The 23,974-nt window shown below is 31.5% G+C and overlaps 1 protein-coding gene across 7 annotated transcripts in view; it reads right to left on the minus strand.

The window, feature by feature from the left end:
* axo (axotactin) overlaps positions 1-23,974 on the minus strand; it is a 396,767-nt gene that overhangs the window by 2,367 nt on the left and 370,426 nt on the right. For 4 of the 7 annotated variants that reach the window (XM_075304125.1, XM_075304124.1, XM_075304123.1 and 1 more), the window contains one exon: positions 10,354-10,948. The exons of 1 other annotated variant lie outside the window; for it this stretch is intronic. In XM_075304125.1, the coding sequence (XP_075160240.1) occupies positions 10,562-10,948 (387 nt within the window). In that variant the 3' untranslated portion in view covers positions 10,354-10,561. Of the gene's footprint in view, positions 1-10,353; positions 11,020-22,218; positions 22,240-23,974 lie in introns of those variants that run through there. 2 more of the 7 variants (XM_075304129.1, XM_075304131.1) reach the window with 2 other exon arrangements.

The following is a 23,974-nucleotide window of genomic DNA, read 5'->3' on the forward strand; positions in this document are numbered from 1 at the left end:
GCTTCTCTTAAAGTCCTCGAAAACCAAAATCGGATGGTATTGCAAATGGGCCATATCGGTCCACTTTTACGTATAGCCCCCATATAAACGGACCCCCAGTTTATATGGGGGCTATACGTAAAAGTGGACCGATATGGCCCATTTGCAATACCATCCGACCTACATCAATAACAACTACTTGTGCCAAGTTTCAAGTCGATAGCTTGTTTCATTCGGAAGTTAGCGTGATTTCAACAGACGGACAGACGGACATGCTTAGATCGACTCAGAATTTCACCACGACCCAGCATATATATACTTTATGGGGTCTTAGAGCAATATTTCGATGTGTTACAAACGGAATGACAAAGTTAATATACCCCCCATCCTATGGTGGAGGGTATAAAACGTACAAAAATCTATATGAAGACGATTATATTTTTATAAAGTCTTGTGAAATAATGAATGGAAAAGATCTAAGGAATTGATTGTTAACCATTTTATATTTATAATTTAATTAATTTAAAAAAGTAACCGTGAAAACAAGCTGGTTTTCCGCTTGAAAACTGAACATAGTACTCAGCTTAACAAAGAAAAACTATTTTTTTTTTGTCAAAATTCGTTTTTATACCCACCACCATAGAATGGTGACGGGGGTATAATAAGTTTGTCATTCCGTTTGTAACGCATCGAAATATCGATTTCCGACTATATAAAGTATATATATTCTTGATCACGGAGAAATTCTAAGACGATATAACGATGTCCGTCTGTCCGTCTGTCTGTCTGTCTGTCTGTCTGTTGTAATCACGCTACAGTCTTCAATAATGAAGCAATCGCGCTGAAATTTTGCACAAACTCGTCTTTTGTCTGCAGGCAGGTCAAGTTCGAAGATGGGCTATATCGGTCCAGGTTTTGATATAGTCCCCATATAAACCGACCTCCCGATTTGGGGTCTTGGGCTTATAGAAATCGTAGTTTTTATCCAATTTGCCTGAAATTATAAATGTAGAGGTATTTTATGACCATAAAGGGGTGTGCCAAAAATGGTGAGTATCGGCCCATGTTTTGGTATAGCCCCCATATAGACCGATCTCCCGATTTTACTTCTTGGGCTTATAGAAACCGCAGTTTTTATTCAATTTACCTGAAATTAGAAATCTAGAGGTATTGTAAGACCACAAATACGTGTGCCAAAAATTGTGAGTATCGGACAATATTTTGGTATAGCCCCCATATAGACCGATCTCCCGATTTTACTTCTTGGGCTTATAGAAACCGCAGTTTTTATTCAATTTACCTGAAATTGGAAATCTAGAAGTATTGTAGGACCACAAATACGTATGCCAAAAATTGTGAGTATCGGTCCATGTTTTGGTATGGTCCCCATATAAAAGGACCTCCCGATTTGGGGTCTTGGGCTTATAGAAACCGTAGTTTTTATCCAATTTGTCTGAAATTGGAAATCTAGTGGTATTTTAGGATCATAAAGAGGTGTGCCGAAAATGGTAAGTATCGGTCCATATTTGGTATAGCCCCCATATAGACCGATTTCCCGATTTTAATTCTTGGGCTTCTAGAATCCGAAGTTTTTATCCTATTTGCCTGAAATTGGAAATCTAGTGGTATTTTAGGACCATAAAGAGGTGTGCCGAAAATGGTGAGTATCGGTCCATATTTTGGTATAGCCCCCATTTAGACCGATCTCCCGATTTTACTTCTTGGGCTTATAGAAACCGCAGTTTTTATTCAATTTACCTGAAATTGGAAATCTAGAGGTATTGTAGGACCACCAATACGTGTGCCAAAAATTGTGAGTATCGGTCCATGTTTTGGTATGGTCCCCATATAAAACGACCTCCCGATTTGGGGTCTTCGGCTTATAGAATCCGTAGTTTAAATACAATTTGTCTGAAATTGGAAATTTATAGGTATTTGAGGACTATAAAGTGGTGTGCCACAAATGGTGAGTATCGGTATGTTTTGGTATAGCCCCCATATAGACCGATATCCCGATTTTACTTCTTGGGTTTCTAGAATCCCTAGTTTTTATGCGATTTGCCTGAAATTGTAAATATTATTTTAGGCTCCCAAAAACGTATATCGGATTAAGCTTTTATCGGTCCTTTTGGTAATGCCTCCATATAGACCGTCTTCATTTCTTGAGGGTATTGAAGGCGCACTGATCATGAAAATTGCTTGAAACTCAATGTAAAATTTTTCAGATTTCAGATACTTCTCGGGTGAAAATCTACAGATTTAAGATTTCAAAGCAAGACGTTATTTTACAATTTTCTTGTACACTTACAAGAGATGTTAATGATTCCTCTAAAGCTCAAACAAAAATGGTTCTTATTAATCCAGAATCTGATATAGTCCTCATAGGTGAAATCTTTAAATTTATCTTCGGGAAGTGTCCTCAAGTCCTCAATCCCTCCTGAAATTTCAAAGGAAACCCTAATATTTGGTTCATGGTGGTGGGTATTTAAGATTCGGCCCGGCCGAACTTAGTGCTGTATATACTTGTTATTATTCAACATAGTTTCCTTCAAGAGCGATACAACGATTATGACGACCTTCCAATTTTTTGATATCATTTTGGTAGTACTCCTTCGGTTTTGCCTCAAAATAGGTCTCAGTTTCGGCGATCACCTCTTCATTGCAGCCAAATTTTTTTCCCTGCGAGCATCCTTTTGAGGTCTGAGAACAAGAAAAGTCGCTGTGGGCCAGATCTGGAGAATACGGTCGGTGGGGAAGCAATTCGAAGCCCAATTCATGAATTTTTGCCATCGTTCTCAATGACTTGTGGCACGGTGCGTTGTCTTGGTGGAACAACACTTTTTTCTTCTTCATATGGGGCCGTTTTGCCGCGATTTCGACCTTCAAACGCTCCAATAACGCCATATAATAGTCACTTTTGATGGTTTTTCCATTCTCAAGATAATCGATAAAAATTATTCCATGCGCATCCCAAAAAACGATCGATGGAGGCCCTACTAAATGAACCTATAAAAACTAAATCCGTTAAAATTTCAGGCAAATTTGATAACAACAACGGCTTTTATAAGCCTAAAGAATTAAATCGGGAGATCAGTCTATATGGGTGCTATGCCAAAGACCTGCACCGATATACGCCAAATTCTGCACACCTAATTGTGGTTCTGAAAACCCTACAAATCTAGACGCCAAATCAGAGGTCGGGTTTATAAGGGGGATATATCAAAATTTCTACATATATGCAATATATGCAGTACACCTCTTTATGGTCTTAAAATACCTCTAGATTTCTAATTTCAGCCAAATTGAATAAAAACTAGAAGCCCAGGAAGCCAAATCGGGAGATCGGTCTATACCCTGCCAGCATTTCAAAGCTCGATTTCATCCCCATCGCTACCACAGACTCGTAAGTGGCACTACAACAAAAGCCAACTGTGATCGGGAAATGTATCAAAAAGTACGAAATGTACATGAACGTATTTTGCCATCACTATTATTACAAAAGACATTTTGATATTTTGTGAAACCCCAAGCGCAAATAGTTTCTTGTAAATTACTTGAATAAAAACAAAAAACAAGTGCTGAAAACATTGTTAAGAAATCGATATTTCGATGCGTTACAAACGGAATAGCAAACTTATTATAACATACCCCCATCACCAAGGCCGTAGCCAGGAATTTAATTCGTGGGGGGGGGGGGGGGGTTGAACTTAAAAAAAATATTCATATAATCTCATGTGTAGAAAATTTTATTTATGCAAAGGTATGTATACAATATTTATACCCTTCACCACTACTGTGGTACAGGATTAATAACCCTTCAGTTCTTGGGACTGGTCCCAAACCGGTCGTTTCACCTGTCCTTTATAGCCGGTACAGGTCCTTTAACTGGTTAGGTGACCGGTGAAATTAACATGGGGTTGTCATAGGAAGGGTCAATTGACCCCCACATAGATACCTACCACCAATCCTTTAACCGGTTGTTTTCAACCCATCAATTAACCAGTTCAAATAGACATGTTAGAGAGACAGTTCTAAAAAAAAAAAATTTTTCCACCAATTTTACTTCTTATTTCTATCAATGTTGTTTTTCACTTTATTTGTCTTATTATCTAATTTTTACAATTTGAAAAACTTTTTCGCTCCGACCAGGTTTTGAACCTGGGTTTACTGGCAGCATAACAGAACGCCTTAACGTATTCAGCCACAAACGCCATTGACAGCGTTGAAACATAAATTTAAATGTTTGTGATATTGGTAGAAAATGAACAAATGTAGGGAAATTATAACTGAAAAAAAAAATCTAAAAATAGAACTGTCCCTGTTATAGATGCAAAAGGGCCAGAAATGTGTTAATTAACCCTGTGATAGAGACATTTGAACCGGTTAGGGGATGGGTTCATTGTGGTCTAGACACAAATGTATGAAGTGGCTACCAATTGGCTTAATACAACCAGTCCCATGACCGGTATAAAATTCCAATTGCTTGGAAAAAGGGGTCAATTGCGACCAAAAAAACTGAAGGGAAGTTTGTGCATTTGTATGTAACGCCAAGAAGGAGTAATCATAGACCAACCTTTTAGTATACGGATCGGCTTAGAATTAAATTCTGAGTCGATTTAGCGATGTCCGTCTGTCTTTCTGTCTAATGATGTATTTTTGTGTGCAAAGTACAGCTCGCAGTTTTAGTCCGATTGTCCTAAAATTTGGTATATGGTCCTTTTTCGGCTCAAAGACGATCCCTATTGATTTTGGAAAAAATCGGTTCAGATTTAGATATAGCTGCCATATATATTTTTCACCGATCTGGTCATAATTGGCGTGTATATCAACCGATCTTCCTCAAATTCCGTAAATCCGAATATTTTATGGGTCTCGAAAAACTTGCAAAATATCAGCCAAATCGATTCAGATTTAGATATAGCTCCCATGTATAGCTTTCGCCCGATTTACACTCATATGACCACAGAGGCCAATTTTTATACCCACCACCATAGAATGGTGACGGGGGCATAATAAGTTTGTCATTCCGTTTGTAACACATCGAAATATCGATTTCCGACTATATAAAGTATATATATTCTTGATCAGGGAGAAATTCTAAGACGATATAACGATGTCCGTCTGTCCGTCTGTCCGTCTGTCTGTCTGTCTGTCTGTTGTAATCACGCTACAGTCTTCAATAATGAAGCAATCGTGATGAAATTTTGCACAAACTCGTCTTTTGTCTGCAGGCAGGTCAAGTTCGAAGATGGGCTATATCGGTCCAGGTTTTGATATAGTCCCCATATAAACCGACCTCCCGATTTGGGGTCTTGGGCTTATAGAAATCGTAGTTTTTATCCAATTTGCCTGAAATTTGAAATCTAGAGGTATTTTATGACCATAAAGAGGTGTGCTAAAAATGGTGAGTATCGGTCCATGTTTTGGTATAGCCCCCATATAGACCGATCTCCCAATTTTACTTCTTGGGCTTATAGAAACCGCAGTTTTTATTCAATTTACCTGAAATTGTAAATCTAGAGGTATTGTAAGACCACAAATACGTGTGCCAAAAATTGTGAGTATCGGTCCATGTTTTGGTATGGTCCCCATATAAAACGACCTCACGATTTGGGGTCTTGGGCTTATAGAAACCGTAGTTTTAATCCAATTTGTCTGAAATGGGAAATCTAGAGGTATTTGAGGACCATAAAGAGGTGCGCCGAAAATGGCGAGTATCGGTCCATATTTTGGTATATCCCCCATATAGACCGATTTCCCGATTTTACTTCTTGGGCTTCTAGAATCCGAAGTTTTTATCCTATTTGCCTGAAATTGGAAATCTAGAGGTATTTTCGGGTCATAAAGAGGTGTGCCGAAAACGGTAAGTATTGGTCCATATTTTAGTATAGCCCCCATAAGAACGATCTCCCGAATTAACTCCTTGGGTTTCTAGAAACCGTAGTTTTTATCTGATTCGCCTGAAATTGTAAATATTCTGGTATTTTAGGTTCACAAAAACGTGTATCGGATTAAGTTTTTTATCGGTCCATTTGGTAATGCCTCCATATAGACCAACTTCACTTCTTGAGGGTGTAGAAGGCGCACTGATCATGAAAATTGCATGAAACTCAATGTAAAATTTCCAGATTTTACTTCTACAGATTTAAGATTTCAAATCAAGACGTTATTTAATAATTTTCTTGCACACTTACAAGAGACGTTAATGATTTCTCTAAAACTCAAACAAAAATGGTTCTTATAAATCCAGAATCTGATATAGTCCTCATAGGTGAAATCTTTAAATTTATCTTCGGGAAGTGTCCTCAAGTCCTCCTGATATTTCAAAGGAAACCCTAATATTTGGTTCATGGTGGTGGGTATTTAAGATTCGGCCCCGGCCGAACTTAGTGCTGTATATACTTGTTAACTCTGATTTAGTTGAAATTTTGCATAGGGAGTAGAATTAGCATTGTAACTATGCGTGCCAAATTTGGTTGAAATCGGTTCAGATTTAGATATAGCTCCCATATATAGCTTTCGCCCGATTTACACTCATATGACCACAGAGGCTAATTTTTAACTCCGATTTAGTTGAAATTTTGCACTAGGGGTAGAATTAGCATTGTAGCTATGCGTACAAAATTTGGTTGAAATCGGTTCAGATTTAGATATAGCTCCCATATATATGTTTTTCTGATTTCGACAAAAATGGTCAAAATACCAACATTTTCCTTGTAAAATCGCCACTGCTTAGTCGAAAAGTTGTAAAAATGACTCTAATTTTCCTAAACTTCTAATACATATATATCGAGCGATAAATCATAAATAAACTTTTGTGAAGATTCCTTAAAATTGCTTCAGATTTAAATGTTTCCCATATTTATTATACCCTTCCCCACTACTGTGGTACAGGGTATAATAAGTTTGTGCATTTGTATGTAACGCCAAGAAGGAAAAGTCTGAGACCCATCGTTTAGTATACCGATCGTCTTAGAATTAAATTCTGAGTCGATTTAGCGATGTCCGTCTGTCTGTCTGTCTGTCTGTTGATGAATTTTTGTGTGCAAAGTACAGCTCGCAGTTTTAGTCCGATTGTCCTAAAATTTGGTATAGGGTCCTGTTTCGGCTCAGAGACGATCCCTATTTATTTTGGAAAAAATCGGTTCAGATTTAGATATAGCTGCCATATATATTTTTCACCGATCTGGTTATAATTGGAGTGTGTATCAACCGATCTTCCTCAAATTCCGTACATTCGAATATTTTAAGAGTCTCGAAAAACTTGCAAAATATCAGCCAAATCGGTTCAGATTTAGATATAGCTCCCATATATAGCTTTCGCCCGATTTACACTCATTTGCCCATAGAGGCCAACTTTTTGCTCCGAATTAGTTGAAATTTTGCAAAGGAAGTAGAATTAGCATTGTAGCTATGCGTGCCAAATTTGGTTGAAATCGATTCAGATTTTGATATATCTCCCATATATAGCTTTCGCCCGATTTACACTCATATGACCACAGAGGCCAATTTTTAACTCCAATTTAGTTGAAATTTTGCACAGAGAGTAGAATTAGCATTGTTGCTATGCGTGCCAAATTTGGTTGAAATCGGTTCAGATTTAGATATAGCTCTCATATATATGTTTTTCTGATTTCGACAAAAATGGTCAAAATACCAACATTTTCCTTGTAAAATCGCCACTGTTTAGTCGAAAAGTTGTAAAAATGACTCTAATTTTCCTAAACTTCTAATACATATATATCGAGCGATAAATCATAAATAAACTTTTTCCTTAAAATTGCTTCAGATTTAAATGTTTCCCAAATGTTTTTACTAACATTGTGTTCCAACCCAGTGCATTAGCCGATTTAAATTTTGAGTATATAGATTTTGAAGAAGTCTATCAAATTCTGTCCAGATCGAGTGATATTTAAATGTATGTATTTGGGACAAACCTTTATATATAGCCCCCAACACATTTGACGGATGTGATATGGTATCGAAAATTAAGATCTACAAAGTGGTGCAGGGTATAATATAGTCGGCCCCGCCCGACTTTAGACTTTCCTTACTTGTTTTATAATATTAAATTGAGCCGACGGGCTTTTTGGGCAGCAAATAAATCAATGACTTCTTCAGTCGGCACATTTATTCGGCGATGAACCGACATTAATGCCAATCCATTGAGTCTACTCTCGCCAGTCGAATTTCTAAGATACGTCTTTACTCTCTTCTTTTTTGAAAATGAACGTTCGGATGTGCACGTAGTAACTGCAGGGATGGAAAATGCAGTACTAAAGTATTTTTTTCAATACTTTTTCACCCCGGTCAGTACCGTAGTACCCCCGCGAATGATTTAGTACCTTTTGTGTAGACATTTTTGAGTCGATATCAGATTTATGGTACAATAGCTTTGACAAAATATTTTAATATTTTGAGAAAGTCTATCAACCTTATTTGCTAATAGTCTTTTACAAATATGGCAAAACAGACATGTTCATGTGGGAAGAAAATCTCGATTTTGTAAAAGATATAGTCAAAAACAGGATTTTATTGAACTTCAAGAATGTTTTAGTCGAAAAAAGAATGCGATTTTATATTATCAATTTTTTATTTCGGTAGAAAATGTTGTCTACATTTTATTTCTATATAGAATTTTTGCAAAATTTTATTTTTATAGATAATTTTGTCAAAATTTTATTTCAATTGAAAATTTTGTAAAAATGTTATTTCTATAGGAAATTTTTGCAAAACTTTATTTCTATAGAAAAAATTTTGCAAAATTTTTTTCTATAGAATTTTTTTGCAAAATTTTATTTCCCTTCGTTTTGTTTTGTTATTGTTGGTTTTGTTCTTTAAGCATTGTTGTTGTTTTTTTATTGCAGCTTAAAACCATACATTGACTAAGCTACAAGTGTAGCTTAACCAACAGAGGAAAAGAATGTTTGTCAAATTTATTTGGGCAAAGCCCTATAGACTGCAAGATGGTTGGATGGACGCACGTTTCGGATTTACCACATTCCTCATCAGCATCCCCTACTTGCAGCAAAACTATCAACCAATTATAAGAATAAATTCAGGCAGTTCATTAAACCCAACAATAAACCACACTTGAACCTTCCGAAAAAAAAGGTTTTTGTATGATAGCCGGCTATAGAAAATTTTTGCAAAATTTTATATATATAGAAAATTTTTCAAAATTTTATTTTCTTTAAAATTCAGTCTCTTGACAATAATCTTCCAGTGAAATTTTTGTTGAAATTTAGTAAAAAGTACCTTTCCGCTCAAAAAATACCTTTTTTGTACTTTCTTATATATATATATATATATATATATATATATATATATATATATATATATATATATATATATATATATATATATATATATATATATATATATATATATATATATATATATATATATATATATATATATATATATATATATATATATATATATATATATATATATATATATATATATATATATATATATATATATATATATATATATATATATATATATATATATATATATATATATATATATATATATATATATATATATATATATATATATATATATATATATATATATATAAGAAAGTACAAAAAAGGTATTTTTTGAGCGGAAAGGTACTTTTTACTAAATTTCAACAAAAATTTCACTGGAAGATTATTGTCAAGAGACTGAATTTTAAAGAAAATAAAATTTTCTATATATATAAAATTTTGCAAAAATTTTCTATAGCCGGCTATCATACAAAAACCTTTTTTTTCGGAAGGTTCAAGTGTGGTTTATTGTTGGGTTTAATGAACTGCCTGAATTTATTCTTATAATTGGTTGATAGTTTTGCTGCAAGTATATATATATATATATATATATATATATATATATATATATATATATATATATATATATATATATATATATATATAGTCAACTTAAATTTTGAGTCTATAGATTTTGTAAAAGTCTATCAAATTCTCTCCAAATCCAATGATATTTAAATGTATGTATTTGGGACAAACCTTTATATATAGCACCCAACACATTCGACGGATGTGATATGGTATCGGAAATTTAGATCTACAAAGTGGTGCAGGGTATAATATAGTCGGCCCCGCCCGACTTTAGACTTTCCTTACTTGTTAATTGTTGCGATTTTGTAGAAGTACAAAAAATTGTCTCCAAATCGTTCCAGATATAAATATTTGTATATAGGAATATACAAATTTGAAGGAGTTGATATTGTACCACAAATTTTGGTCTACATAATGGTAAAGGGTATAATATAGTCGGCCCCGCCCGACTTTAGACTTTACTGACTTGTTTTGTTTAGTATTTTGTGTTATACAAACCTTATGCCATAAAAAACTAGTATGGAAATTTATTTTCGATAATTATTTTTTTTTAATAAATACATTGTGCAACTTTACAAATGTAGTATTAAACTAAAAGTCTTGGATTAAACTAATGACTTAGCTAATGGTGTTTGTTTTTACATACCTATAACTATATCAAATAATGAAAATTAATTTAATAAAATTAAGTAAATAATCCAGAGATAGAGATATTACACTATGATATGATCTAACTAATCTAAGGATAAAATAGAATCGATACTATTTCTATTGCGGGGTCTCATTAAGGGACCACCCAAATAGCTGATTGGATTTGAGAATTGACGATGTTGATCATCAATGAATGCAGGCGATACGGGTAGTTGAGAATTTGCACGACGATTTGCCACAAAGGTCTCTACAGGTACATTGGCAATTTCCACCACACTCGGTCTGGTTTCCTCCAAATCACTGGGTGTCGATTCTTGATGTTTGGCTGTGAATGGGGATTTTTCTGGACTTCTGCCACCCGGTATATGGAAGCTAACGAAACCTTTACGTTTTGGACGATGTACTGATAAGGTCCTTAGAATAGGATTTGGTTTATGCCGCTTCTCTGTAGTTTCCTGCTCTACGGGAGACTGGTAAAGGGATTTTAGGATTATATGGTAGTTAGTTAGTCATTAGGGTTAGATTAGAACAAATCAGTTTGCTTTTGTTGTAGGAATAGAGGTTATAAAGGAAAGTTATTGTGTTTGTTTTGTTATGTTTTGAAAATTTCCAAAAAAGTAAAAGGATTTTGTATTTTTATATATAGGAAGAAAAAAACCCAATGTGTTATATGTAAAACGGAAAAAAAGAAATTTAAATAGATTAGTAAAATTAATTAAAAACAAAACATATTTCAAGAATGTTATTGATAAAAGCCAAAAGTATATTAGATAGTTGAAAAAAAAAAAACAAAGAATAAAATGTTAAAAAAATCGTTTTGTTTGTTATTGTTGCACGCAAAGAAAAAAAAACGTTTGGAAAACGTGTACCGAAAACGTTTTTCTTTTGTTAGAGTTTTTTGAATTGCTTCGAAAATTTTAAACTTTTATCACCAAAAAAATTCGTTTGTTACAAAATTTTTATTTTTTCAATAAAAAAAGTTATTTTTGAAACAACACAGTCCATTTCGTTTATATCAAACACTGTTCTTTTCCGACTTTAGGACTTTAATAAGACACAGTTTACAGTTCAAAATTTAATATACTACAATGTAATGTTGAACATTTTTTCGGAATCTTCCGAACATATCTGGAATATATGTAAAAAAAAACAAAAAAAAAACTTTGGTCGAAGCGGGGATCGAACACACGACTCTTGGCATGCAAGTCGGACGTAGCAACCACTGCTCCACGGTGCCAAACTAAATGTTTGTTTCTGTTAAATAAACTTTGTTTATTCGGTTCGTGGGCGCCGCAAGCTATGCTATATAAATATAACTTATATGGATATTTATCTATTGATGACCACAACAGGTACATAGCTCAGTGGTTAGTGTGTTGGCTTACAAAGTGCATGGTCCGCGGTTCGATTCTCCGTCCAGGCGAAAGGTAAAAAAATTTTAAAAATTTATAAAATCGTATAATTTCTTCTACATTGTTGGTATTACAGAAAAAGGTGCTAAGAACTAAAAAACTTCGTGGAAGTGAGAAAGATGTGAGGGAAAATGCAATTAGCCAGAAAAAAATTTTTTTGAGTTAGTCTTTATGAAATTGTTTTTACATCCTGGAAAAGAATAAACGTTTATCACAAAAAGTATATACTTTTATTCCAAATGCACTTCCTTTCAACGAAAAGCAAATGAGAAACGAACTTTGTTTGTCTAAAATTTCGTTTGGGAGGAAAGAATTATTTTTTTGCGTGTGGTTTCTCTTGAATCATTATTGTTGTTCTTGATCTCAGCTTAAACCATGCATTGACTAAACTACAAGTGTAGCTTAACCAACAGAGGAAAAGTATGCTTGTCAAATTTATTTGGGCCAAGCCCTATAGACTGCAAGATGGTTGGATGTACAGCTGATTCGGAATAACCACATTCCTCATCAGCATCCTCTACTTGCAGCAAAACTATCAACCAATTACCGGAATAAATTCGGGTAATTCACTCAACCCAAAGTGAACTACACTTGAACCTTCCGAAAAAAGGTGTGATAGTCGGCTACTGCCTAAACAAATTTGCAATGTTTTAGTAATACACCCGAAAAAACAAATTTGCATATTGATTTAGTGACTAGCAAGTGATGAGTTTAGTAGTTTCCATAAGTAGAAGATTTAAATGTATCTTTGGGACACTTTTTATATCCTCCACCATAGGATGGGGGGTATATTAAAGTTGTCATTCCGTTTGTAACACATCGAAATATTGCTCTAAGATCCCATAAAGTATTTATATTCGGGGTCGTGGTGAAATTCTGAGTCGATCTAAGCATGTCCGTCCGTCTCTTGAAATCACGCTAACTTCCGAACGAAACGAGCTATCGATTTGAAACTTGGCATAAGTAGTTGTTATGGATGTAGGTCGGATGGTATTGCAAATGTGCCATACTGGACCACTTTTTCGTATAGCCCCCATATAAACCGAGGCTTGCGGAGCCTCTTAGAGAAGCAAAATTCAAAAAAAAAATGTGGTCTCTAACAACCATACAAAAATTGGTCCACATCGGTCCATAATTATATATAACCCCCATATAAAACGATCCCCAGATGTGGCCTCTGTAGCCTCTTGGAGGAACAAAATTCATCCGATCCTGTCTCTAACAACCATGCAAAAATTGGTCCATATCGGTCTATAGTTATATATAGCCGATCCCCAATCACACAAAAATTGGTCCATAATTATATATAGCCCCCATATAAACCGAACCCCAGATTTGACCTCCGGAGCCTCTTGGAGGAGCAAAATTCATCCGATCCGGTTGAAATTTGGTACATGATGTCAGTATATGATCTCTAACAACCATGCAAGAATTGGTCCATATCGGTCCATAATTATATATAGCTCCCATATAAACCGATCCCCACATTTAGTATATGGTCTCTAACAACCATGCACAAATTTATCATATCGATCCATAATTATATATAGCCGCCCATATAAACCTATCCCCAGATTTGACCACCGCCACTGCCATTTTATTTCTATAAAAATTTTGCCAAAATTTTATTTCTAAAAAAATTTTTGTCCAGATTTTATTTCTGTAGAAAATTTTAGCAAAATTTTATTTCTATAGAAAATTTTGCCAAACTTTTATTTCTATAGAAAATTTTGCCAAATTTTTATTTCCATGGAAAATGTTGCCAAAATTTTATTTCTTTAGAAAATTTTGTAAAAATTTTATTGCTATTGAAAATTTTGCCAAAATTTTATTTCTATAGAAAATTTTCCCAAAATTTTATTTCTTTAGAAAATGTTGTCAACATTTTATTTCTATAGAAAATTTTATTGCTATTGAAAATTTTGCCAAAATTTTATTTGAATAGACAGTTTTGTCAAAATTATATTTCTACACTGAAAAAACAGTGAACCCATCAGAAAGAAATCTTTTGGTTAAGTTTAGAAAATGTTGAATGTTTTTAGAAAATTTTAACTAAATAGTATTACAAACGCTGACATCACAAAAATAAGTAAATATTTTTCGACAAATTCAAGAAAATTTATTAGACATAAATAATTTGTTTCACTTGTTAAAATTTTGTAGTTTGAAGGAAAAAAATTGGAGTTCAAAATCGCAAGAATATCGTTAGTGACATACGAAGTTCATGATGAACACATTTTTAGTAAAATTTACAAATTTAAAGAAATAATGAACTATTTTGTTGGAAATATGAATTTAGTAAATCTTTGTGCTTAATTTGTGTTTAATTTTTCCCCGTTTTTTAGTTCATTTAACTAACGTACGCAAAAAGATATTAAAGTAAGGGATACTTTCTCCAAAAATAATAATTCCATGAACTAAAAAAAAAAGTTAATTTGGCTTTAGTGAAATAGAGAGTGTCCTATATACAAAGAAAACAATTTATAAAGCAAATATTATGTATTTTCGTTTAAATAAAATTTATTTATTTTAAAGAAATGTGTCCCTAATATTGTGTAAATCTTACATAGTAGGTTAATATTTTTTTCAGCGTGCGACATCATATTCATATATATTGCTATACCGCACCGAAGAGAATCCATTAAAAATTGTTTGTTTTCGCCATAGTTTAGATTTGAATTCAAAGATGGATACATTAACAATGGCCCAATGTTGACTCTCTCTCTCTCTCACACAAATTTAAGTTTTTCGGTGGCCTTGTTTTAAAAATTTCCTAGTAGTTTTTAGATCATAAAAGCGTATGTATGCAACGGTGTTGGAACTAATATCGTTGACAATGAATTTGTTTTGTGTCATGAGTTTATTCACTTTCATAATAAACAGGCGCAAAAATGTTCTAGAAAATGAAACAATGTTAATGTACATCTCGTACTATGTGATATCCCTTAATAAAAAACATAGGATGTTTCTTAATAAAAATGGAGCGTAATCTAATTTTTTGTCTCAATTGCGAAATGACAATGAAACTTTTGCGTATTAGCCTTAAATAGTGTCAAACAGCTGTGAAATGGTCTCACGGTGCTGAGCAACAGATCTGGACATGGTTTTCAAAACTTTATTTTAAAGACGTTTTTTTGCTTGAAATATAGCATAATTTCTACTTGAAGTCGAGTCTTCAATTCTTTGGCTCGGAATGAATACCAAAATCATTAGTGTAAAGGACAAAATCTTTGGAACCGGGCATGCCTTTTTTCAGTGTGTATATGTTGAGGTTTAATGGATTTTCCGTTCTACCCTATATGATATAACGTATGCAGACATTTGGACTAAATCATCTCCATCCCAATACCAGTATTCTTCCAAAAGAGTTACATACAAAAAACATTTGTTCACATCATAAATGGATGGGATAAAAGTCCAGTGGGAAATTTTATTTTTTATACCCTAAACCACAAAGTGGTCGGGGTATAATAACTTTGTTCTGCCAAAAGATGTGCCTACCAGAAATATTGATTTTAAACCCATTAAAATATATACCGATCGACTGAGAATCACCTCCTGAGTCGATCTAGCCATTGGTGCCTGTCCGTCCGTCAGTCCGTCCGTATTTGTTGTTCGCAGCAATTATTAACCGATTTTGATGAAATTTGGTATGTGGCGCTTTTTTGGCACAAGGACGAACGCTATTGAATTTGGATCAAAATTTAGATATAGCCCGGATCAAATTTAGATATAGCTCCCATATATATGTATCGCCCGATTTCGATAAATGGGGTCAGATTGCGCTCATTTACTAACCGAACGGCGTTAAATTTGTCACAAAGTAATCCAATTGACTACCCTTTAAGTATGCCAAATTTAATCTAAATCGGTTCCGATTTAGATGTAGCTCCCATATATATGTATCGCCCGTTTTTTCCAAATTTGGCCACAAGTCCCTTATTTATCAACCGATATGACTCAAAGTTGGCCAAATCAAAATTTTTATAGCACATACTATATCTGCAAAAAATCATTGAAATCGGTTCAGATTTAGATATAGCTCTCATATATATATATATATATATATATATATATATATATATATATATATATATATATATAATATATATATATATATATATATATATATATATATATATATATATATATATATATATATATATATATATATATATATATATATATATATATATATATATATATATATATATATATATATATATATATATATATATATATATATATATATATATACATATATATATACATATATATATATATATATATACATATATATATACATATATATATATATATATATATATATATATATATATATATATATATATATATATATATATATAATATATATATATAATATATATATATATATATATATATATATATATATATATATATATATATATATATATATATATATATATATATATATATATATATATATATATATATATATATATATATATATATATATATATATATATATATATATATATATATATATATTAACCGATTTTGCCAAATTTGGCCATAAATCCCCTATTTATAAACCGATTTTACTCAAAGCTGGCAAAAGCTAATCTTCTATAGTACTCACTACACAGAAAAAAATATCACCCAAATATTTCCAATTAAAAAGTTAATTGAAGTTGAACATTTTTTCAATTAATAAATTAATTGATACAATTAACTTTCTAATCATGATAGAAACATTAAGTTAATTAAGTCAATGATTGAAATTTTTAAAATGTTTAATTAAAAAATTAATTGATACAATTAACTTTTTAATCAAATTCGGAAGACTAATTCAGTTAAAAAAAGTGCTGATTTTTTTTTTACTTTTTTTAATTAAAAATGTGTTTCAAACAATCATTTGTTAATCCAAATAAAAACTCTAAGCCAATCTAACTAAGTAATTAAAAATAGTTACCTTTTTTAATTAATAAATTAATTGCGTTTTGCAATCAACATCAATTAAATTTTTAATTGAATCAATTAAAAAATTAATTGAATTTTGCTGAAAAAATCAATTAATTTTTTAATCAAGAATTTTTTCTATGCCCAATTAAAACTGTGATTGATACTATCATTTTCGTGATTGAAGTCATTTCAATTAAAAAATTAATTGGATCAATTAATTTGGTGATTGAATCAGAGAAAAAATTTTTTGTGTGTATATGTGCAAAAAATCATCGAAATCGGTTCAGATTTAGATGTAGCTCCCATGTAGCTCCCAATTGGCCGATTTTCCAAAATGTGGTCTTAATAGCCTTATGTATCAAACCGATCTTACTGAAATTTAGCACAAAGTAACTTTCTGTGGTACCAACCAAATCTGCAAAATATCATCCAAATCGGTTCAGATTTAGATGTACCTCCCATATATATGTAGCGCTCGATTTTGAAGAATTTCCCCCACACAGAAAAAAATATCACCATCATATTTCCAATTAAAAAGTTAATTGAAGTTGAAAATGTTTTCAATTAATAAATTAATTGATACAATTAACTTTTTAATCATGGTAGAAACATTAAGTTAATTAAGTCAATGATTGAAAATTTTAAAATTTTTAATTAAAAAAATAATTGATACAATTAACTTTTTAATCAAATTCGGAAGACTAATTCAGTTAAAAAAGTGCTGATTTTTTTTTAATTTTTAATTAAAAATGTATTTCAAACAATCAATTGTTAATCCAAATAAAAACTCTAAGTCAATTCAGAGAGTAATTAAAAATAGTTACCTTTTTTAATTAATAAATTAACTGAGTTTTGCAATCAACATCAATTAAATTTTTAATTGAATCAATTAAAAAATTAATTGAAATTTGCTGAAAAAATCAATTAATTTTTTAATCAAGAATTTGTTCTATGCCCAATTAAAACTGTGATTGATACTATCATTTTCGTGATTGAAGACATTTCAATTAAAAAATTAATTGGATCAATTAATTTGGTGATTGAATCAGAAAAAAAAATTTTTGTGTGCAATAACCTTATTTTGACAATCATTTATTACTTTTCGACTTCATTTATTAACCGATCATACTCAAATTTAGCACAAGATTTACATCTGTGGTATCAACCAAGCCTGGAAAATTTCATCCAAATCGGTTCAGATTTAGATATAGCTCCCATATATGTGCATCGCTAGATTTTCTCAAATTTTTGCCATAAGACACTTATTTATTAACTAATGTCACTAAAATTTCTAATATTGAAGTATTAGCCGATCATAGTTAGACTTACATGTAGCTCTTACATAAATATATTTCCCAAGTTTTACAAATTTTGATTTATGTTATTAACCACACTACGATAATTTAGCGATTTCCTTTTTTTTTTTTTAATGGACTCAAAATTTGTGGCATACTAACTCTGTAGGTTCAGAACCAACGATAGCCCCTAATATCAGATATTTCTGTTCAGATAGTGGTAAAACTCCCATAACCATGTACCCCTTAATGTTCTTAAATATGGAAATGCGATTTTCGTCAAACCTATACCATTGATGCCCCACAAACAATATTTACTAATTTACTAGGGATGGGTTAGGATATGATATAGTCGGCCCCGCCCGACTTTCTACTTTAATCACTTGTTTGTTTAATATCATTGGCTTTAGGACATCAAAGATATACAGACACATTGCTGTTGAGCTATACATTATACGCTTAGAGAAGAGAGGCGAATAATCGAAACTTTCTTCTAATAAGATAACAAATTAATTATCTCAACGATATTTTGAAATTTACATTTTTACTACAAAATGGTAATTTCCTTTGAGTGTTATAATGGAAAATTTAATTTCAATAAAATTATTATTACTACCCAGCAAAAAAAGCGTCGCCAAAAAAGTAGTGAAAATGCTCTTTTTGGATCCGGAAGTGGTGCAAAATTGGCGCAGAAGCGATGATTTTAACATGGGCTTGTCATAGGACGGATGTCCACCATTTCAACAGACGTTGCACAGAATTTGCATCACTTCTTAAGGTGTGATGCGAATCCAGTGATTTTGATGTGAATAAAGAAATTTTGTGATTTTTTTTGTGATTATATATATATATATATATGTATATATATATATATATATATATATATATATATATATATATATATATATATATTATATATATATATATATATATATATATACATAATATATATACATATATATATATATATACATATATATATATATACATATATATATATATATATATATATATATATATATATATATATATATATATATATATATATATATATATATATATATATATATATATATATATATATATATATATATATATATATATATATTAACCGATTTTGCCAAATTTGGCCATAAATCCCCTATTTATAAACCGATTTTACTCAAAGCTGGCAAAAGCTAATCTTCTATAGTACTCACTACACAGAAAAAAATATCACCCAAATATTTCCAATTAAAAAGTTAATTGAAGTTGAACATTTTTTCAATTAATAAATTAATTGATACAATTAACTTTCTAATCATGATAGAAACATTAAGTTAATTAAGTCAATGATTGAAATTTTTAAAATGTTTAATTAAAAAATTAATTGATACAATTAACTTTTTAATCAAATTCGGAAGACTAATTCAGTTAAAAAAAGTGCTGATTTTTTTTTTACTTTTTTAATTAAAAATGTGTTTCAAACAATCATTTGTTAATCCAAATAAAAACTCTAAGCCAATCTAACTAAGTAATTAAAAATAGTTACCTTTTTTAATTAATAAATTAATTGCGTTTTGCAATCAACATCAATTAAATTTTTAATTGAATCAATTAAAAAATTAATTGAATTTTGCTGAAAAAATCAATTAATTTTTTAATCAAGAATTTTTTCTATGCCCAATTAAAACTGTGATTGATACTATCATTTTCGTGATTGAAGTCATTTCAATTAAAAAATTAATTGGATCAATTAATTTGGTGATTGAATCAGAGAAAAAATTTTTTGTGTGTATATGTGCAAAAAATCATCGAAATCGGTTCAGATTTAGATGTAGCTCCCATGTAGCTCCCAATTGGCCGATTTTCCAAAATGTGGTCTTAATAGCCTTATGTATCAAACCGATCTTACTGAAATTTAGCACAAAGTAACTTTCTGTGGTACCAACCAAATCTGCAAAATATCATCCAAATCGGTTCAGATTTAGATGTACCTCCCATATATATGTAGCGCTCGATTTTGAAGAATTTCCCCCACACAGAAAAAAATATCACCATCATATTTCCAATTAAAAAGTTAATTGAAGTTGAAAATGTTTTCAATTAATAAATTAATTGATACAATTAACTTTTTAATCATGGTAGAAACATTAAGTTAATTAAGTCAATGATTGAAAATTTTAAAATTTTTAATTAAAAAAATAATTGATACAATTAACTTTTTAATCAAATTCGGAAGACTAATTCAGTTAAAAAAGTGCTGATTTTTTTTTAATTTTTAATTAAAAATGTATTTCAAACAATCAATTGTTAATCCAAATAAAAACTCTAAGTCAATTCAGAAAGTAATTAAAAATAGTTACCTTTTTTAATTAATAAATTAACTGAGTTTTGCAATCAACATCAATTAAATTTTTAATTGAATCAATTAAAAAATTAATTGAAATTTGCTGAAAAAATCAATTAATTTTTTAATCAAGAATTTGTTCTATGCCCAATTAAAACTGTGATTGATACTATCATTTTCGTGATTGAAGACATTTCAATTAAAAAATTAATTGGATCAATTAATTTGGTGATTGAATCAGAAAAAAAAATTTTTGTGTGCAATAACCTTATTTTGACAATCATTTATTACTTTTCGACTTCATTTATTAACCGATCATACTCAAATTTAGCACAAGATTTACATCTGTGGTATCAACCAAGCCTGGAAAATTTCATCCAAATCGGTTCAGATTTAGATATAGCTCCCATATATGTGCATCGCTAGATTTTCTCAAATTTTTGCCATAAGACACTTATTTATTAACTAATGTCACTAAAATTTCTAATATTGAAGTATTAGCCGATCATAGTTAGACTTACATGTAGCTCTTACATAAATATATTTCCCAAGTTTTACAAATTTTGATTTATGTTATTAACCACACTACGATAATTTAGCGATTTCCTTTTTTTTTTTTTTAATGGACTCAAAATTTGTGGCATACTAACTCTGTAGGTTCAGAACCAACGATAGCCCCTAATATCAGATATTTCTGTTCAGATAGTGGTAAAACTCCCATAACCATGTACCCCTTAATGTTCTTAAATATGGAAATGCGATTTTCGTCAAACCTATACCATTGATGCCCCACAAACAATATTTACTAATTTACTAGGGATGGGTTAGGATATGATATAGTCGGCCCCGCCCGACTTTCTACTTTAATCACTTGTTTGTTTAATATCATTGGCTTTAGGACATCAAAGATATACAGACACATTGCTGTTGAGCTATACATTATACGCTTAGAGAAGAGAGGCGAATAATCGAAACTTTCTTCTAATAAGATAACAAATTAATTATCTCAACGATATTTTGAAATTTACATTTTTACTACAAAATGGTAATTTCCTTTGAGTGTTATAATGGAAAATTTAATTTCAATAAAATTATTATTACTACCCAGCAAAAAAAGCGTCGCCAAAAAAGTAGTGAAAATGCTCTTTTTGGATCCGGAAGTGGTGCAAAATTGGCGCAGAAGCGATGATTTTAACATGGGCTTGTCATAGGACGGATGTCCACCATTTCAACAGACGTTGCACAGAATTTGCATCACTTCTTAAGGTGTGATGCGAATCCAGTGATTTTGATGTGAATAAAGAAATTTTGTGATTTTTTGACGAATAAATAATTTTTAAAATTTTTTTATGATTTTTAATGCATTATAACGCTTGTTTGGAACGTTTGACATTAAATATTTTCAAAAATTCACAATTTTTCTGGAAAGGATTTAGCATTTTTTCGGCAAATTTTAAATAATTTGTACTATTTTATTTAGTTTTAATCTGTTTTTAACCCATTTGAAACAATAAAATTTTAAATTTCCCATTAAAAATATGAAAAAAGCGAGTTATAAAAAATTGACTCAAATGAACTTCCTGTGCAGTTAAAATAAAGAACATCTTTGGGAGGACTTTTTTGGAAGGGCTTTTAAAGTTGTGCTTTAAGAAGAACTTCCAAATTTTTTGCTGGGTAATTTTAGTGTGCTTTCTTAAGGGTTACTTAATAGTGGCAATACGTACAGAAGTTTAGTCGGATCGGGTGAAAAATAAGTCTTCAGGATGCTCAAGAAATCAAATCTGTTTTTTGGGTGTAAAAATTATATGTTTGGTATTCAAATTTTTTAACACAATATTTTTAAGTGCAAGCACACAATGTTCATAAGCTAGCATAACATGTTTGGGGCATATATGTTAATATATTAGAACACATTATATTTGGGCCATAATTTTTTTAATATAATATGCTTGGATGCAAACATATATTAACTTAGAAATAGCCTATAAACATATATGTGTTTAGAAAGAGAGACCTTGAGAGTAAGCTGCAAGTAAAATAATAGAAGTAACCAATTGGCGCCTTAAAAACAAAGAAAATTTCATTAAAATTTTTCCTACCAGTGTATGTCTAAGGTGAAACATAATATGTTTGACCAATACAAACACTATTTTGTTTGGACCAATCCTGAAAATATACATGCTTGAAGCAAAATGTGTTTGGGATATATGTTACAGAAGCGAGTTTTTTGAGGGATTTTGGGGAATTATTATATTTTGAGAAAGTTTTTTGACTTTAATTTTTTTTTGAGTAACGTTAGATAAATTCACTGAAAAAGGGGGAAAATTATGCCCAAATGAAGCATACAGATTTACTAGATTCGTATCTCCCACAAAATAGTTCAGAATTTCTTAAAATTTTATACATTTTACCAATAATGCGCCCATCATGAATTTCGTATGGTACAGTTTTGCAATATTGAACTCCAATTTTTTCCTTTAAACTTCAACATGTACTTTAACAAGTAAAACAAAAAAAAAAAAAATATACGGCCGTAAGTTCGGCCAGGCCGAATATTATGTACCCTCCACCATGGATTGCGTAGAAACTTCTACTAAAGACGGTCATGCTCAATTAAATTACTTGGGTTGCGGTCGATGGCAAGGCATCTTAAAACATCTTAAAATCATCTTCTACATTGTAAGTTAGTCCACGCGGGATATATTGTAGACAAACGAAAGGTCGATTATATACGTATATATTCAGTTCTTGACCGGTATATATAGGGAAGAAATAATTACGAACAGATATGAAGTTTTGTGCGGTAATTAAAGGGTGATACGGTCAAAATTTGGTCAATATAAACTTGACGTATTTCTTTCAATTTTGCATTTAAAAAACCTGAACATCCCTCATTTTGAAGGTGTGTATGTGTGTAGAATGTTGCTCCTATTTTGATTTTGGAATTCACTCTTCAGTTGTCAAAATGCCGTCCAAGCAAGAAAAGCAGCGTATCAAAATTTTGCTCGCGCATCCCGAAAATCCGAGCTACTCGCACGCAAAGTTGGCAAAATCGCTAAAAGTTGCCAAATCAACCGTTACAAATGTAATTAAAGTGTTTGGGGAACGTTTGTCGACAGCCAGAAAGTCTGGATGGGGGGGAAATCGAAATCCGGAAGCCGCTGAGACGACAAAGAGAGTTGCCAGTAGTTTCAAGCGAAACCCTAACCTCTCTCTCCAAGATGCCGCAAATAAGCTGGGTGTATCGTCCACAACCGTGCATCGAGCCAAAAAACGAGCCGGACTATCGACTTACAAGAAGGTAGTGACTCCAAATCGCGATGATAAACAAAATACGACGGCCAAAGCGCGATCCCGGAGGCTGTACATGACGATGCTGACGAAGTTTGACTGCGTGGTAATGGACGACGAAACCTACGTCAAAGCCGACTACAAGCAGCTTCCGGGACAGGAGTTTTATACGGCAAAAGGAAGGGGAAAGGTACACTCAAAAAAAGTGAACTCTCTATTTCACTA

The sequence above is a fragment of the Haematobia irritans genome, chromosome 4, assembly GCF_050003625.1.
Source record: "Haematobia irritans isolate KBUSLIRL chromosome 4, ASM5000362v1, whole genome shotgun sequence".
Lineage (NCBI taxonomy): Eukaryota > Metazoa > Arthropoda > Insecta > Diptera > Muscidae > Haematobia > Haematobia irritans.